We start from the raw sequence: 20,151 nt of genomic DNA on the forward strand, positions 1-20,151 counted from the left end.
TCAGGCAATAGTTCTGCCAAGGAAAACCCTGGAAGCCAGAGGAAAACCTCAGATATTCTCTCCTGGTTTTAAGCTGTCATAACTGGGCTCCAGCCTCAGTCCTGATCAGGGAGGGTGTCACTGTGGGGTAATGATGGGCTTGGATTTACTTAGAATAAGGTCTGTGAAAGAAAAATACCAGAGAATTAACACAAGGACAATGGGATCAGAACTTACTCGTTATTGGAAAACATTGTTTTAACTAAATTTCCTGAAATGTTAGTATGGCTCTCTGATTTCCTTCTGGATAACGCCCAGGTGCTTCTGCAAATCTTCATCTTGATTCAGATACTATGCTCATACAGATCACAAAATGACACAGATCTGGTTCAGCATGTAATCATTCACACTTCAGCAAAGCAAGCTGGATATCAAATATTGAGTACCGGTAACAAGTGGCTCTTGATTCATCTGTTCCTTGAGAACTTAGATTGGTTGAATAAAACTGAATGAATTTAGTATCTCAGGATAATCTTAAGCAGAAAAAAGAAACTAATGTCATGAGAAAAATTACCTCCAGGCAAATGTTTACTTAGCTTTAGTCAACATCTTCTTTCCACTGCCCATAAAATCTTTGATTCAAGAGAACACAAAGACAACTTACAGTCTTATAATGCATTTTTAAAATCCGGTACAGGGTATTTCCATCTTCACAGCAGGACACATAATTATATTCTCCTTAGGACAGGCTAAGTTGAAACCAACTATTGCTAACTATCGTCTGTTTGTTGAAATACAGAAGGATTCTCTTTTCAAGATACTACACTCAAATTTGCTTTGGGTAAAGACCTTCTACCCAGTAGTAGAGCAAACTAATCCCATTCCTCAGCTGACATCAGCCAACATGCTGCTGCCAGCAGAAGCATAAATCACTTCACATCATTTGAAGTAGGGACATCATGGGGCAGGGGGGAGGGATGACATTCAGATAAATAAATAAATAAAACTTGCCACACTTGCACAATAAATCAATACAAAGTTATATCCATGACTTCTTTAAGTAATTTCAACTATCTTAAGGTAAGGTTTTGTTTTAAGAAGCGAGGTAGGGGTTAACATTTGATAATCATCACTAACATGATAAAAGGTTGCTATTACCAATGACTTAAGGACTTCTTCCCTGTAATTTTCAGTTTATGAGTTTATAAATTGCTTTGTTATTTAGTGCAGGCTCCTTAAATCCTGAAGTCTTTATGCACTGGATGATAACAAATGGGTCAGTTTTACCACTTATAATAGTTCAGTAAATCATGAAACAGTCTACCTTTCAGCAAAGCCATCATAGAGAACTTATCACAGCAAACCTATCAGTTGTTATTTCTGCCTATATACCTGACAAAGCTAATTCATGCTCCGTCTCCTTGGCACACTCGTTTTTTAACAAGGTGAGAACAGCCTGGTAACTGTATCGTTGTTTTGATTTGGTGAGGGACCTGCATATCCACAGTGTGTGCTAAAAGCACACCTCCTCCTCCCAGGCTGATGTCAGAGCAGCGCTGCTACAACAGCCATGGTATGAGGAAGGCAAAAAAATCTGCTCCCCTGCCAGTTGAAATCTTGGGAAGAGCAGCAGAACCAGCCTTGCCATTAGGCTGCTCAGGATCTCCAATCACAAAATCAGAAGGGTCTCCACAGCAGTGTCCTCCCTGGTGAAGGTGTTGCCCATCTCCAGGCGTGTAAAATGACAAACAAGTAGACACAGGGGCAGGGTTTAAGGAGGTGCTGTAAGGGGGAAAGGTGTGCATGTTGTATGGAAAATTAAAACACTAAAATACTGGGCATTCAGAGAGAAAATAGGGAAAAGAAACAAATAGGAGGATTCACATATCTACAAAAATAGACAAAAATCACAGAATCTGATGATGCAAAAAGGTGATGCTAGAGGTGCTGGCCACTCCCAGTATATTCCCAGTACACAAGAAAAGCACTGACTTAACTCTGTGAACAAAACATCTGAGTATGTAATTTTTATTGTTACTCACTATTGTTAAATTACCTGTCTCATTAAAGCTGTTTTTTTTTTACCATGTACAACTGCAGAGTGTGAAACTCTATGTACACAACTGCTGGGGTACTTTTTACACAAGTAGATGCTGTGTTTAATAATCAGGGACCTCATGTGCAAACACTGGCACACACTTGACACACTGAATTCCCCAGTCAGGTACACGCAGTCAGAGTGATGCTCTGGCAGTGGCATTGGTCTGAAAATAACTCTCTTCAGAATCTTCTTCTGATGTTCTGCCTGAAATTCCTAGTTCTCATTCTCAAGGAAATCAGAAACTGCTTGAGGAGCTGTAATGGCACCATCACATTGAGAAAAGGAAGCCGTGATGCTGCTCTTTAATAAATCAATGCCTCTTTGGCTGCCTTCCAGACCACAAAAACACTTGGGCATCTTTGCCTGCCTTTCATTTTGTGACTTGTAGGACTCCCTCCAACATCTTGATGTCTCTAGATATTCTCCACAGCCCTTTCTTTGTTTTTTTGGTTTTTTTTGGTTTCTGTAGTGAGACTCACTGAACATTCCCCTTTAATAGGTCTCAGATTATGGTTTTCCAGCAACCCTTGACATTTACTGAAACCATCTGTGCATTAATGACAAGTAAGTAGCGAGACAACAGTTAAGTGTTTTCTCAATACACGCACTGTGCTGTATGCACATGTATGCCCAAATTTGGATTTCCAGAAGTGACTCGAATTATTTTGAGATCACTTCAAACATACTGAGAAACTTCTGCCCATCAGTCCAAACCAGGTGAGGGAACCCAGGGAATGTCAGGAGACAAAATGAGGTGAAGAGTGCCTGCTTGGAGTCTGGTAGCTCCTGTTGTCTTGGAGCATGACACATCTGTGAATGGATCTGTTCTTGTTCACACTGAATGCTTAACAGTACAGAGGCTCATCTCTAGATTTAGAATTTCTTTAAACAGGACACAGTTGTTTTTGAAGGACAGGTATTTCTAGAAGAATTAGTGCAAGATGCAACTACCTGTAAAGAATTCCTTGTAGCTGAGTAGCTGCACATGCACCCTGTAGGTAAATGCACACAACATTGCTCTGAGGAACACGCTGAGACAAGAGACCTGTGCCTTGCTTCCCCCACAGGGACAGCAGATGATGACTAGGTCACAGAAGGAATGATTTCTTCTTTCTCCGGTCTAAAAAATTTGGGGAGTATGCAGCTTATTGCAAAAGGTCAAATTTGGAATACTTTTGCCTGCATGTTTCAGGCATTACAAAGCCTGTCAGGCCTCTGATTCTACACCCACTTGCACAGCAACCCAAAGGCCAGTAAACCAGGCAATGATCAAACCAACCTGTGCACATTTCAGATCACTCCACTGCCTTCTGGTACTATCAGAAATTCCTTCAGCAAAGCAGAGCTGGATTCCCTGACTACTCATTCTCACAATTACAGAGTTCACATATCACACAACTCTTTTGTCTGAAATCAGAATGCTCCCTGCATTCTCTCTTTACACGAGCTGCCCATTCCTTCAGTTATTAAACTGATTGTACATTAGAGATGCCATGCTTACCTCAGACACTCTCCATTAGGAGGGATCCAGCCTGTACACTAAATATTTAATTTGGTCTCTGAGATGTTCTGAATCTATGTATTCTCTATTTTCCTAGGGGGTTCATGGTTCATATCAGTTGGATACTTCTTCCCCAGCAACAAAATGCAAAGTTAACTATTTCCAACAGCAAATGCACATGTACTGACACCAAAACAAAACAAAATAAAACAAATTACATCCTATTCTGAAGAGAGTGAAATTCTGGAAACATAACCTCACTCCCAAATCTAAATGTAGATTCTTCTGGTAGTACACACTGAAAATATTTTTGTGTACATGTGAAAACCGAGATTTTTTTTTCTTCCTCAGGAGGGAAATTGTCCCGTAGCATCACAAGGAGTGATTGTTCCTCACTTTACTGTCCCACCTTTCATCAGAGACAAATCACTAACGTGATGGCAACATTCTGATGCAGCCTGAGATTCCTGCACAGTTCTGAAGCACTTCCCAGGACAAAACATTGTTGGCACTTTGAGCGAGACTGAAAGAGAGCATCAGTAAGGGGTTGACCCAACATCTGTTGCCTTTGTCTTCAAAAAAAACTATGCACATGGGAAAAAGGAGCAGCCTGTGTGACCACAGCCTTGGGTAACAGCAACACTACCCCTTCTCTCTGGGACTACATCAGTCCCAGTTGGGCTCCACACACAGAGTAAATTGCAAAATGTTGATCAAAGGCATCACAGTCTTTTACTGCTTCTCACCAAGCAAGACCTTGCTAAACCACAGCATCTTTGCAAACAAACAATATTAAAACATTTCAAAAGATACTCTGATTTTTTTTGACATATGAAATTTAATGTGCTGTTGTGGAAAACCAGCAAAGAACATTTAGAATTGGGTGCCCTGCTTCTATTTAGTGACAGTCTCTTAAGTCCACACAGAGCAAAGGGGTAACCAGCAAGGCTTCTTTTCCATTACAACCTGCACTTCAAACAAGGAAATTCCCCACGAGCAGAGCTCATTAATGCAATTCTTTAGAGGCAGCAAGACTCCAGACTGCAGTATCAGATTGCATAAAGCCCATCTGGCCACTCAGAGGTGATATTTTGTGTTGTTTTCCTCTGAGCATTCAACTCAGCTGCTCTCTGTGCACTGAGTCTCCCTGTTCACCAACCAGGCTGGATTAAACCCTTCCATGGTTATGGATATCCAAACATGCAAGTCGGGGAACACAAACACCTCATTAGACATATCCTATTTTTTTCTTTGATTAAGATACATCTTTTAAGACTATTTCTATGCTGCAAATTCTGATCCTGTTTAGATTCTTAACTCCACCTGGCCAAGGAAGGAATGTTCACTCCCTTTTTTCCCTGCATTCCAGCAGGACCCCAAGCACCCAAGAGGCAGAGATGTGCACCTGCCTGCTCCATCCAATGCACCAGCAATACTGGGCTTTAGTTCCAGCAACAGAGCAAAAGAAACAGTGCAGGAACATGGCAAGCATTTGGCTGGGATTTAGTTCAGAAAACCACACAGGGACATAAATCTGCTTTTGCTTTTTACTGTAATAACATCAAAAAACCCCTTTGTTTCAATGGAGTTTCCTCTACATTCTACTGTCACACTAATTGTAATATGATTACAGTTGCGTGTTTACTCAGATTCTTTCTAGTTTTAATAACTAGAAAGTTAATTTAATAAGTTTTATTTTAATAAGTGTTTTCCAGCCCCTTCAAAATAAAACTTGGATGATCCTGAATGAAATGTGAAAACACAATTTCATTAAAAAATTTGAAAAATAGAATTTTTTTTTTCTTTCAACCTTTTATTTAGAAAAGTCCACGTTTCTCATGTCATCATATATTTGGTATCATAGAAGCCACAGAGTTCTCTAAAAATGGTAAAAGTCTTTTTGAGAGTTAAATATAAACCCAATACCCTTATGTATTATCTTGGAGTCTCTAACACCTTTTCAAAACAAGAAATTAGTGAAAAAAACCCCCAGTTTTTAGAATTATTTTGGCTCAGTCAGAAGTATCTCAATTTTAATGTACTGAACAGAATATGGAAACTAATATTTTGCATACAATATATCTGACAGCTGTATAATAAGCATTGCTTACTGTTTTCAAACCAGAAGGAACTGCATGGTAATGCTGGCACACCACGACTGCTCTGTTCTGATGTCAACATGTGAACAAATTCTAAAATTTGGATACACACAAGTTGAGAAAAATGTTGTTATATTTTTAACAATGATGAATATTCAAAATATTTTACTGTCTTTCCCTGTAAAATAGATAATTTGGATATAAGATTATCAGGACTGAAAGAAATCCCCACAATCCTATACTATCCTATCCACATTTCCATCTGAGCATGAGAGTGGGAAGATGATCAGCACCCAAGACCTGCACATTTCAAGGGCTTAGGAAAAATTGAGTTGATAGTCTTTCCTAGATTTACATCTGTTTCTTTGGGATTTAAAAAAAAATAAATAAATCTCTGTTTAAAGGTGAAGGAAAATAGTAAACAGTTACAGTAACAGACCTTTGCTGTATTTTGGATTACTACTTTTCAGGCAAATAACAGGAACTATTTTTCTTAATTGAAAATCAAATAACTACAATTAGATTTTAAATGTGCATTTTAATGGAAGCAGGACTGAAGTAGCCCAGGTGTAACATATCCTTGAGTTGGGAGCCTACAAAGTGAGCCAAAACTCAAAAAAATAAACTACCTTTTCAAAGGCATCATTATGGAACATGTTGCCAGGTTTTTACTTGGGAACTGTGGCAATATCACGTGAGAATTCCTGGGAGATTTCAATATTAAAGATGGGAAGTGCCAGTTACATACAGTGGGAAGAAAAAAGAAAGAAGAAGGGGGGAGTTAAATGATGAAGAATCTGGATTTTTTTTCCAGTGCCTGCAGGTTTTAGATGTAAATGTATGTGCACAAAACTGTGTGCCTGGAATTATTAGGAAGCAGAAGTATTTGCAATCTTCAGTCCATCCTAGAGTAGCAAACAAATGATGAGTTACCTACATCACATGAATTGACTCACCATCACCTGATCATGAAATATTGTGGAAATAAAACAGGAGATTAATGCAATCTGCCTTAAAATTCCCAGGTACTGTGTGAAGTACAAAAGGCAAACCAGAAATCGAGGATGTATCTGAACCAGAGACTACCTGGGCCAAAGGCAGTATCTTACTCTGTGCTTGTGAAGTGCCTGTAATTTATGGTGCTATATAAATGATTTTTTGACAAGGATGAAAACAGTTGTGGAAAGCAGTAGTTCAGAGAATGGGAGGGGGGAAAAAAAAAAGAGAAATGAGCTGATAGCATATGAAGTAATCTATAGCACGAAGGGAAAACCAACCAAAAGGTAATAAAACTATTCATTATGTGCTCTTTGGAGGGCAGCTGCTCTCAAGTAGCAAAGTGACCTTGAGATGAACACCACTTTTTACTTCCACTATTGTACTCAAAGACATCTTAAGAATCTAAAGGCAGAGACAACTGCTGTATGAAAGAAATGCTGTAAATGGAACTTGTGAGCACAGAGGATATCTGTATTTTTGCCCATTACCTATGGAATAACAGATTCCATGGCATCTGATTACATCCTCGGGATACATCCGTAGCCACTCCTTCACATTAAGGACTTAAATTTCTGGTATTAGTGGAGCATACAAAATGCCTGTGATATGAGGTACTTGGGTTTTACATCTCCCTCTCCCTGTCTACGCCATACTGTCTTTAAAGCTAACAGAGGTGATCAAAGCTCCAAAACACACACCAGCAGGAGGAAAAAACACTCCCGAAACAAGGTCAGCTTCTCCCAGGGGTGCAAAACAACAAAGATGCTACAAATCAGCAAAGCATTTCTGCCTTTCTCAACTTCATGGCTTATGAAATGCATCCTCCTGCTACAGAAAGAATACCAGCTGAGCACTTCTTTCACCCCTTCATCAATTTGTCCCCAAATTGTCCACTGACATTGGTGATTGTCTCAGTCAAGGGGCACTTGGCCTTGTTGAACTTCATGAGGTTGACCTTGCTCCAGCTCTGCATCCTACCCAGGTGCCTCTGGATGACATCCCTTCCCTCCAGTTTATTTACAGCCCCACACAGCTTGGTGCCATCAGCAAACTTCCTGAGGGTGCCCTTGATCCCACTGCCCTTCTTTAGGACACATTAGGAAAGCATCAAAAAGATACAGGGATGTATGTTTGCTGATCTTACTGTCCCAACAGCTTCTGTGAACACAGTGAAAAGTGTGAAACTCTGGCTAATTTTGTTTTTTTCTAAAGAAATTTTTGCTGCAAGGCTTTGTGAAAACCAGACAAATTATTAAAGTTGTTTTTCAAATTCTGTACTTCTCTTCATCTCTCTTCCAACAACAGGAATAGCTCCCTGCTTGAGTCCAAAACTTCAAGATGGTGCAAAACTACTGTCAGGTTGATAAAACATGTCTTGGTTTGGTTTGTTTAGTGTACCTTCTTTTGATTTCTTTATCCTTCTTCCTGGGAATTACATACAGCTGCTTGGGATTTTGTACCAAGAAAACCATTCCTGCTGAACACAGAGAGAGACTTGGCTTTCAGGACAACTTGGGATTTTGCAGCAGAATAGAACAGACCACAGTTACTGTTTAAGTACTAATAAAAGACTGCAAAACTAAGAACAAGTACACACTTCTAAAATCCTGGCCAAAGATTTCACCCTTTATCTAACACTATGGTGGATGTGCATGTCAGGTACAAGTCTGTAGGACTGGATCTTTAAACTGTATTTTATATATATATACAGATAAAAAATACTGATACATGTTTGTATATACACCCATACATATAAATATTGATGCATGCATCTGAGTTTTTGTTTAAGATTAACTTATTCTTCCTTGTAATTCTACTGCTTTGAAAAAAAATTGGCAGCTACTTAAAAAAGCATTATCAAATGGTTTTGTAGAGTGGCAAACCTGACCAGTGTAAACAAGAAAGGTTTAGAAGGATTTTACAGAACATAAAATGACCCTTAACATCAACACTAGAACATGATGCCCATATTATAATCAATATTCCTTCATTCTCTCTACTTGAAAACATAGTGGTTCAAGAAGTCAATGTTGCCCAGTGACTGCATCTCCTAATAACACTACACTGTTTGGATAGTTCATATAAGATGAGGGGTTCTTTCAGTTATTACAATATTCTTAATGCTTGCTTTGTTCCCTTTAAAAATCTAGTTGCTCTGTCAGTTATTTTATATATAAGTAAATAACAGAAATCCACCATGCAGAAGGACCAAAGAGTATGTTAAAAATCCAGCCCAGCTACCTGCAACTGAAAAGCTTTTCCTGTTTTTTCAGGTTTTTTCACCCTCGTGACAAAGAAAAATAAATAGTACAAGCCAACAGCACCTCCAACTCCAAACAATACAATATCCCCCAAACTCACACAACTCCCACCCAAGCCAGAAAAAAAAAAAACAACCAAAAACCTGCAAAAACCCAAAACAGTCAAGGGGGGGAAAAAAAAAAGCCAACCCAAATTGCACTGTAAACTAGATAGTGTTTCCTGCTTGAATGAGGTGTGACATTAAAGGCACTATGATCTTTGCTAGTCAAATTGCCTAAGCAACAGCAGAGGTTGAAATAATAAGTCAGGATAGTATAAACACTGTTAAAGCTGTGCACTCAAAGGTCTGGTTTCAAGATGATCAAAGGCAAACTACAAAAGCTGCGTGGAAAAAAAAGAGCTCCCTCTCAACAAATACAAACTAAGCAAGAAAACCTTTCTTCTTTTCTAGGCCAGCATCCCCGACCGCAGAGAGTGTTCTGCAACAGAAGCTGGATGAAGTCACTGCACAGAGTCTGTACCAAAAGTTGCTGTTCTGAGGGCAGAAGCTGCTCCCAAATCCAGGGTGGATCCAGTGTTGTGTCTTGCTCATGTTTTTGGAGCGGGGGGTACAGAGCACCAGGGTATTGAAATCATGGTGGGCACTGGTTCAGCCCTTGTTCCAACTAAATCCATTTCCTTCTATCCCTTCAGAAGTTTACCACTTCCTGAACCTTCATTACACTTACTGAACTACCTCCTAAAGCAATTCCCTATCCCTGGCTGTCTCTATATAGCTGTGAGTCTAAATACACATTGAGGAGCTGCTGAAATCCCTATAGTGTGCTGCAACTCTAGATGGAATCCGCCTGTCACACTAAATGGATGGGTAGTTAGCGAAAACATTGCTTCAACCTCACCAAATATTACTGTAATCCTTCCATTTCAGCAATTATGAAGCACCATACAGAGAAAATACTTGACTGTGCAAAAATCAAAGCTGAATTCAGAAGAAAGTGCCCTTTGAACAGTAGAAAATCCTCTGCCTGCTGTTCTCTGAGAGAGATGCCAAAACAACATCAGGAGAGGAATGGAAGGTTTTCTGAAAGGCATTCCATCAAGAGCAGAGTCAGAACAATACCTAAGGCCTCTTAACTATTCCTGAAAGAGTTTAAAGAACTCTGAAGTAAGTGGCACCACTATTCAAAGTACTGCAAACATTTTTTCTTTTCTTGATCAAAGAGGCCCATTAGCAGTGAGCATGTGGAGGTAATAGTGAGCATTTGGAGGTGACAGCATCCTCCCGGGGAGAGGCCGTGTCACCTGGAACATGAACCACAACAATTTTCATTACCTTGCCACTGTTATTTCCTATAATCACCATAATGCTAAACAACAACTTGGAGGCCAGCATTAAGAGTCACTATTCTTGAGGAGGCTCCTAAAGTTTGCCAGGATTGCCAAGTAGACTTCAAGAGAATTTTATGCTTCTCTAGTTGCCTTCCCCCCCCCCATACATATTCATGTCAAGGGAAGTGAAAATTTAAATGAACTCACATCCTTACAATTACCCCTTCTCCCCACAAGTTTGGGGGACTACTGACAATACTTTTATTCTTTTTTAGATCTTAGCTCCAATAATTCTTTCCCAAATTGTGATGTGAATTACTCTTTATGGAACCACTGGGAACAGAGCTGGTAAGGTGGTGAGTGAGATTACTCTAATTTCATTCCATGTCAATGTGTAGTACAGATCAAGAGCCAAAAATAGGCCTTCTTTTTGATCTCACCTACCTGTATCTTCACACTACACCTACATGGATGATGACACATGCAGCTCACTGCAGGAATAACTATGGGAACTAAAGAAGGATCATTTTAAGGCACTTGTCTGGCACGTCAAATGCAGCATAGCCTACATATTCCTAAGGAAAGGACGAGTAGTAAACACATCAGATCGATCCAACTCTACTAGTACACCTTAGCTTTTCCCCTTTTAGCCCTTTTTCCTTTAAGAGAGGGATATATAATATTGAGTAGTTCCAGATTACTCTTCCAGGCAAAATGTACACGGGCTGTTTGCAAATGCAGACCAGAGATTTTCAGAAGGAAAGGCAAACAGTGACATTTTTATCAGTAGCCAGAACAAGCTTCCCAGTTTTGCAGAAATGCTGTGAATTACTGCATTCTTTCTGGTAACAAGACATCACTGACTCACAAAACAAGTTTATTATACACCTTTCTTTTCCTCCAGTCCAATGTGGGAAGAGGTAGATTGAGAGCAGAGGTTCTTTGGCCAGACATTACGTGAGTTCTGCCCCACTATCACCCAAGGAAGTGATTTCAGAAAACCCTCATTTACTTCACAAATTGCTTCCACTCTGATTTTCTTCCTCTCTTCAGTTGTTTGGTTTTGCTCAGCTCAAACTGATTAAAAAAATTAGCATCTGCTAATCTGAATCAAAATTTACCTCCTTAGTGCATCAGAGGAACACCGTGCACAAAAAATGTCAATGGATTGTTCTTAGATCACTGGAGAAAGCTAATACCACAGTGATGAGCTTCGAAAATCTTCAAAAAGTTTCCAGAAAAACTCATCCACATAGCTGAGAACATTACAAACCTGATGAACTAATGCACTGAACAAAACCACAAAAAGGGCTAAATACTGCAGGATTAGTGTTGCTTAAAAATTATGCTGGACGTAAATGCCTTTGCTTTTGTTTTCTCTCTACCTGGCATAACTTTGATACATTTTTGGCTCCATGTCAGAGCTTATTTGATTTAACATAAAAAAGACAAGCCAAATAGAAAAATACTGAGTGCAAAATTTCTTTTTGTCTCCTTGAAAATTAGAGTACCATAAAAATATAAAAGTTGATATTAAATACAAGATGATAGTAAAACCCTGCCCTGCCCATTTTTCAGACCAGAGAAGGAACTCTGGCTGCTTATAATGCATCTTGATAATAAGCCCATGTGAAAGCAGCTGTTAATTAGAGCAACAACTAGGTCACTTAAAATTTCAGGTCAAGGAAGCTAATCACACCATTTACCATTAGACCTCGTTGGTATTCACAGGAACATTTATAAACCCTCCTAACATTAGAGTTTAAAATTGCTCTCTGCCCACCTTGGAGAGCTCATCAAGTGTTGCTGCATGAGGACCAAAAGCTTATATAGCACAACTCATGTCAGTGCAGATACAGGAGTTCACTTGAAACAATTATGCTGAGTTAATAGTGCAAAATAATAAATTATGAGTTGAGAGGAAGGTTGGGTAAAGCTTGGTGAGCTTTAAGTTAGCCTGTACATTTAAGTAAGGTCCTTAGGCTATGATAAAAAAATAAAATGCTAGGCTAAAGTCAAAACAGCAAAGAAGGGTCAGTGGAAACAGCAGACAGACTTCTGAGGCTGTCACTGCCCTTTTTTAGAGCTTTATGTACTACAGCTTATTTCTACCTAGGGCTGGTATCCTGATCTTCTTCACAGCCTTAAATAACCTGGATCATTCTTGTTTCAAAGTCTGTTTTTCAGACCTAAATATGAGCAGAAAAGTGTTTTTAAATGATTTGGAGCAAGCTGTGAGTTCTGTGTCTTTCCAGGTCATTTATAATGCATCAGAATGACAATTGCATTAAGTTCCACACAGAGACTCATAAAACAGCAAGTGGCAGCAAGAAAGAGTCAGAGAAGAGGAGAGGGTGTAACTGTCCAAGAAGAGATTTATAAATCAGGATTAGATAACACAAAACAGAGTGAGGGGGATTAAACTATCATTATTTTCCTTAAAGGAAATACTGACGAAGCACAGTGCATGGATGGAGGTGGAGAGAGCAATGAGGACTCAATTTGCCTTTAAAAACACACTGGTTGTTTAGTACAACTTGATTTAGATGACACCAGATGAGAAAGCAAAAAGAAATTACAGAAATATGAAAATAATTAATATTCGAGGCAGCAAACTGTAATGAAAATCATTGCCAACAGAAAGTAAAACTTGAAAAATGGCATTAATGCTCTGTTTATTTTTAAAAATCAGGTGGAAATAAACCAAACTCAGTTTGTGTTATGTACCCAAATGGAATAAAAAAGCCCCAACCAGCCATGCTAAAGATAAAATTCCCAGAGTTTTCTGTATGATTTCTTATTTAGTAATTCAAGTATAAACAGGTGAGAAATGCCTGAATAAATGATTATAGGTGGAGTCAGATATTTCTCAATATAGCCACACAATGTCTATTTATTTACACTATTAGGATTTTAACAAGCCTTTCTTTTGAAACTTCTTTATGACTTGTAAACCAGGGAATGACTAGGGAATCAAGAAAGGAGAGTGGCAGACACATATTCATCTTAGACTTAGCAAGGAGGGTGAGAGATAATGTCTTTTTAATTTTATATTATTAGATGATATAAGAATAAGCTGGTTTAAGAAAAACGAATGGACACTGGCATTTTATTGTTTTTAATCCTGTTTTCTTGTTCTATTTCAGTTCTTTCCATTGGGATGAAACAATATTTTGTTGTGAAGAGGCTGCCTCACATCCAAGTATTCACAGGTAGGTCACAAACCCCTAAAGAAGAGACTGCAGGCCTGCAAAACCTATTTCAGCCACTAAACATGACTTTAACAGCCCTGCTCAGCTGGAGAGCCAACCTAAAAGAGACAGAATGGTCAAGTTACACCCTCAGAGTGTTGAAGGTGCAGCATCTCCACACAATATATTTAAATTTCACTGTGTTGCATTGCAGCAGACAAGCTGTGAGAACTCCAGTAGATCCCTGGCACTGGGGAAGGTTTGGATGGTTGATGACCAGGCAGGGGAAAGGAGAAGCTCTGTATTTTTTGCTTTTGCTGTGTCTGTCTGTGTGAGACTTTTTGGGGGTTCTGGTTTCTGTCCTACAGCCCCAAGCTCTTCCTCTGGGTGGAGCATTGCTTTCCTGGCATCCCTGCCTCAGGAGCAGAGCTTACACTGGTACCTCTGTTTTGTGTCACAGGAACATCACAGGATTGGCAGGAGATGATTAGAACTTTTAGTAGGTTACAGATGTGGTTTTGTCTGTAGTTGTCACGTTTCGACATAACACAAAGCCCTGAGCTCATTGTTAGATGTAAATGTGTAATACTGGTATAGAAGAATACATGAAATTTTTACTGCATCACATTTTATCCACTACTTTGAAAATCCACACATTTTTACTTGAAGAAAGAGCTGGCAGCCTCCTCGCATTATATTTAAAAACAATGTTTTTCTTCGTTCAAGGGAGAGAATAAAACCAAATGAAAACTTTCTTTGTTCTCAAGGCACTGCTACCTCTTGAAAAGCTTGTCCTTCAGGTACTATTGCAATATTTTAGCTCTGACAGCTGCTCTGTTGAGACATGACTACTGATAAAACAAAGCTTTGTCACTCCAGCTCCAGTACAATGGCAGTGCACATGTCAGCAAGAAAAGAATTGAGGACAATATGTGATGCATCATTCTTGCATAACTTGTTTACCAAAAATCCCATTACAAGTGTGGTGAGGACCAGCTGAAGTATCTCAATATGTTGGTGGAATTAATCTAATGAATGGCTGAATGTATGAGAACCCTGCACCATGTACTTTAAGATTAGAGTATGTTCTTTATACTTGCAAGTCACGAAGGCATAGCTGATGTTTAGTAAACAGCAAACAAAAAAAAAAAATGCTGCTTTTACTATTTCCAACAATGTTTTTGTTTGTACAGAAACTCACAGTTCCTTCAGGCCTCTCCCTCTCTACTTCCATAGAGAATTTCGAGTAAATACTCATCATGTGATATCAAATAAATGTAGGTCTATTAACCAACATATGGATGAAGAAAAAGCTTTTGTTTGGTTGGGTTTTTTTTGTTTTAGCCACAGAAAGCTCTTATACCTTTCCAACCAAATACTAGAATCAATCAGAAAATACTTGCAATCAAAAATACTTGCAATCTGCAGAGACCTGTAGCATTTAAAGGGAGCAGGGACTAAAACCTGTTTAACACAGTCACTTTAACACAGGAAAAGGGGAAAACAAAATAAAGGTCAGCAACCTGGGTTCAGGAACTCCATCTTGTTTACAGACTGTACACAACCAATAGACACACTGAAATACCAGCTCCCTCACACTCCTAGCACTGATTTCTTCTGAAAGTACACAGACTATAAAAATCCAAAGGATAATTCTTGTTTGAAACAATCTAGTAGTGGAGACAGTCTGAGAAACACAGTGACCTTTCCCACTAGACCTTCACCTGGTGCATAGGAAGGGTTTGCTGAGTGTCAAAAGAGGTCCTGTGAAAAGTTATTTACTGCCAAATCTCACTACATTATGAAAGAAAAACCTGGATCTACTCTAGCTGTTTTATATTGAGAGATGTACAATATTTACCAACAAGCAACAAATGAACTAAATATGCTTCTCTTAAATTAAGTAATCCATCTGTCAATAGCACAAACTAGACTCTGCTTATGTTTTAAAAGAACAGAATATATTATGCAAATAACATTTGCATAAGCACTTACCCTTAGCTGGTCTCTTTCACAACTCATCTGTTGTTTTGAACTCTACAAGAGGAAAAAAGAACACCAAAATAACTTTGAAAGCATAACATTCTTGCCACAACAAAGCTGCTAAATCTACCTATGTTACACATATAAATCTTGGAAATGTGTCTAAACACAATATTGCACTGTGGATCTAGACAGAATCATTACTGCAAGAAAGCTTTTTTCCCCACTTATATTTTAAAATTACAAAAGGAAATTAACCAGAACCCACAACAAATCTGAGGTAGAAAAGCACTTTTTTTTTTTTTTTTTTAGATTTGAAACACTTCATTGGTAGCTCAGTTCAGGAAGAAGCTTTCCCCTGTTTCTGTTCCATCACAAGTCTGTGCTGTGTTTCTGAACACCCCTCTACTAAGATACCATGATACATTCACAGCACACCTAAGAAATAAAGATATGGAGGCTTCATATAATTTGGTAACACCCATTCCTATGACAACTTCCAGTTCTGATCAGGTGTAAGAATAACTCTGAAGATGATTTGATTCCACAGCATATCTTTTTCTGTGCTGCTGTCTCTGTGTTTTGCCAGGTTTATGAGAAATGCTCTCCAGAGTGTGTGAGCTTTGCTCAGGAACATACTCAGATGTTGATTTGTCCAGCCTGTGGTGAGAGGTTTTTTTAGTCTGGTTGGTTTTTGTTTTGTTTATTTTTTTAAAAAAAGTATTTTAAGAATATTTTATAATCATTAGGTAGTAAAATTAGCCTTGAAAGTGCAATCACTGTCATTTCTGTCATTAATGTACATGGCAAACAGTTCACAAAACATGAAATCTGCTGCAATAAAAAAAATTCAAATCTGAATCTTCAAAGGTTCAGAACACACTTTTTGCTACTTTGTACTTAGAAAAAGTTAAAGCATGGACGAATACCCATTTGTATAAGCCATTTTCACTCTGTAGTGATGATGAAAAACTTCTCAAAGTTAGGTTACAACAAACAAATAAAGCTGCCAGCCCTTTTTTCAACATAGAAGAAAGAATCCTGGTAAGGAAGTTACGAGCTAAACCTTCTACATGGACAGCAGGAGTTTTACAAAGCAGTCCCTGTATGAAAATACAAAGTCTAACAGAAACAAATGCTCTTTGAAGTTCTCTAGCAGGGAATAACATGTAAAGGAATTCAGCATAGGGCTAATTACACTTCCCCTGAGGAGTCAAACTAAGTACAGTTAAAGTCACTATCACTTGCAGACTAATGATTCCACTTTTCAAAGTTCATGACTTTACAGCATTTATAAATTACTTTAAGGTCTTACTAGTCTGCACTGTAAGTGTGCTTGCATAAGTCTCAAGAGTTAATTTCAGACCTGAGTTCCATATGAACCTCTTCACATTGATTAAAAAAAATAAAATAGAGTATTTCAGTTGGAAGGGACCTACAATGATCATCTAGTTCCTTCATTGGAAATGACTGTGAAGAGTCTTTTGGAAAGAATGCCTGAAATTTATATTTGCTGTTTTACTTCCATTTTAATACAGGGGAAAATAGCTTCCAATTGTACTTTTTATATCACCCTTGAAAAGAATGTGTTGTCCTCTTCCCCATGGGATGAAACCTTTGGCTCTGACCTCACATCAGCTGCACAGATTTACAGACATTCTGCCTTCAGACAGAAAGGTGACCAGGGTGGTTAAAGATCTGGAAATACGTCTAGACAGGGAAGTAGGAAGACCAGGATACTTAATCCTGGAAATGAGACAGCTGCAAAATTTGTACAAAACTAACCAAAAAACCTGTATCAAATATTTGTAGAGTGGAGCAAGGGTTATAGTTATTGATTATTTAAACAGATAGTTAATTCTGTGTTTTAATTAGTGTGCGACTGTAATATGAAACACAAACCTGACAAATACCTGACAGCTCAGCCACCAGAACAGGATATGTTATTTAAGATTGAAAAGAAGTGTTTATGAACAGTGGGAGAACATAAGAGAGAGGCAAGGAGTGAATAAGAGCCCAGATGTACAAGTCAGGAAAGGGTGACTGCACATCAACATCCAACTGCTCCTCCACAGCTGGCAGCAAAAGAAACAGAAGAAAAACATCCATTTATTTAACACAAATGGTTTTCTTATGATTGTGAAATACTATTTTAAAATATAGTTTGATTCAATCTACCACCACATCCATGGCACTCAGAGAAACACAGTGAGGACCACAAGCAGGACACACCAGTGCCAGCAATTCCCTTGGTTCAAAGTTCAGCAAATACTTGAGTCCAAACTGTGTGTTTTAGCTAAAATAACACAATCCATTGCAGGATGAATATCCACCTACACAGCTCCCCCATCACCCTTCACACCGGGAGCTTTCCAGAACAAAAGCAACAAGGTTTAGTGAAAAGGCATTATAAGGATGAGATTAAAATGAAAAAAAAATGAAACAACTCAAAACTTCCCTTAATGAAAAAAATCTTTTTCATAGTTTAAACACTGATGCCATCTGTCTGTCTGTCTGCCCCTATATTTATCAGTTCAAGTTTATTAATGTACATCTGGGAAAGGCTCATTTGGACACAGGCAGCTTTCTGTGCATCTAACCAGTGCCAAATTTGCTCTCTCATTTTGTCTTTTTTTGCTATCCGTGCCAGTTTAAGAGAAACATCCTGGCAGTACTGAGCACTTAAGGGAAAACATAAATAATGCATTTACAATATGTAAACCTGTAAAGATAAATGAGAAAAACTGAAAGCTATAACATATTTAATTAATGATCAGGAGCCCCTAGAAGCAAACCTTGTGCATATCCTGCAATTTTAAATACAGTGCTTCTCAATCCTGAATTTGCTTTGTTATGTCTCTGGATTGAACCATATGCAATGAACTATTTATTTATTTTAACTCAAGACTGCTTGAAGAATCTGGTCAGTACATTGAGTGTCATTGTGTCAAGCTCACACACTGTGAGTTTAGTGAAAAGAATTCCTAAAAGATTGATCCTCTTTAAAGGGTTTCATCAAGGAAAAATTTTCAAAGAACTTGAACAGTATTTCAAGACTACAGGTCTCTTTCAAAGACAGAAGGCTTAGAAGACACTCATGTTGTCAGGCTCCATCATTTTAAACCCAAAAAAGACCCTTTGGAAATCCTGTGCAACCTGCTGGTGTCATTCTCCAGGGAGTTCATGACTAGAAGGGGGAAGTTGGTTTTCTTTAAGTAACAGTAACAGGTGGGAGACTGAAGATCCTTTAAATGTATTTATCAGTCATCCACAATGCCTACCTCTGAAGAAACTGGAAAATAGAAAATGGGACCCATGTATGCATGAATGGACAGATGAGGGAGTGACAGCACCACTCCAGGTGACAAGGAATGCCAACAGTCCACATGGGAAGTTTTTTTGCTGCCAAGGTTTTTAAGTGTCATTTTAAAGAAAGGGTTTAGGTGATGGGGCAAAGAGAAGAATAGGATGGTGACAAGGCTATTTACAGAATGTGCTGGTTAAAATGTAAAAGGAAAAAGTATTCTCCTTGCAGTACAACATTCCCAAGTATTTGTTTTACATTTACAAATTCAAAATGGTTTCAGGATTGAGAAAATCCTTTGAAATGGAGCACAGCCCCAGTGGTTGAAAAATAACCAATGAACATCTAATGTCTTTTACATTCTAGATATTTTGCCACAAACATTTGAGGTAAATGGACAGCCTGTGTTCTGAAATCAGTGCATATGAAACCCTCCTGTTTTCCACTGAGCACTCACTGCAATTACTCAGCCACGATTTTCCGTGCAGCTTCAGACACCCACTCTAACAGCAGTACCAGGGAAGGCTCTCCAGCATTGCTGCCTCTCTCTTTCCACCTCAAAAAAGGCCAGTGCAAATATGATTACCTGAATTGGAACAATATTCCTGTTTTCATTAGGAAAGGATAGTTTACAGTCAGTATCTACACATGAACTGTGGAACATCAGAGCCAGATGTGAAAGACTTGGGACTTCACAGTCGCAGTGCTTTTACCAGAACTTAACTTCCTGACTGGTGATTGCTCATTCATCTGACTGAGGCCTTATATTTCTCCTCATTCATAGATCAAACAGCTGAAATTAAACCATGGATTGTTCCATATTAGTTGTGTTTCACTAGATACTCTGGGACATTTCATACTATTTGCAAAATCCATCTGTTGGCGTTTTCTCTCCTTAGATACTCATCTCACTGTAAAAGTCTTTTGTCAAAAATCAAATGCTTGTGTTTTTACCTTGCCACGCTGCCCAAAAATGCTGTGCCACACAAGGAGACACACTATGCACTGCTGTATTTCATATGGAAACAGTCACTCCCCTTGCATCATTTTATTACATATTAGAGTTCATTATCTCATTGCCCTACAGAATTCTGAAGAAATGATGCTTCAAGTTATTTAATATGTGGAGAGAGTATGGGCTTGTACATAAATGTATAAATAATGTTGCCTATTAATCTAAAATTGCTTTTCAGTACTGCATGTGAAAACCCAAAACACAAATGGAGAAACAACGTCCATCCCCAGAGCTCACAATGCCCCAAAACAGAGCCTGAGGTGCTCAAACACAGAAGACTCATTAGAAATATCAGTAACTGCATAAACATACAGGATGATTTGAACTAGAAGTGGGGTTTTCAGAGCCTTTGGTAGTGACTTACAGCATCATTTAGAGGCTTTCAAAT

At 38.6% G+C, this 20,151-nt stretch overlaps 1 protein-coding gene across 19 annotated transcripts in view; it reads right to left on the reverse strand.

Moving 5' to 3' along the window:
* RBFOX1 (RNA binding fox-1 homolog 1) overlaps positions 1-20,151 on the reverse strand; it is a 1,158,532-nt gene that overhangs the window by 352,409 nt on the left and 785,972 nt on the right. For 17 of the 19 annotated variants that reach the window (XM_027654829.1, XM_027654830.1, XM_027654827.1 and 14 more), the window contains one exon: positions 15,457-15,498. The exons of the other annotated variants lie outside the window; for them this stretch is intronic. In XM_027654829.1, the coding sequence (XP_027510630.1) occupies positions 15,457-15,498 (42 nt within the window). The remainder of the gene's footprint in view (positions 1-15,456; positions 15,499-20,151) is intronic. 19 annotated transcript variants of the gene reach the window in all.

Source organism: Corapipo altera, unplaced genomic scaffold (assembly GCF_003945725.1).
Source record: "Corapipo altera isolate COAL_440 unplaced genomic scaffold, ASM394572v1 98, whole genome shotgun sequence".
Taxonomy (NCBI): domain Eukaryota; kingdom Metazoa; phylum Chordata; class Aves; order Passeriformes; family Pipridae; genus Corapipo; species Corapipo altera.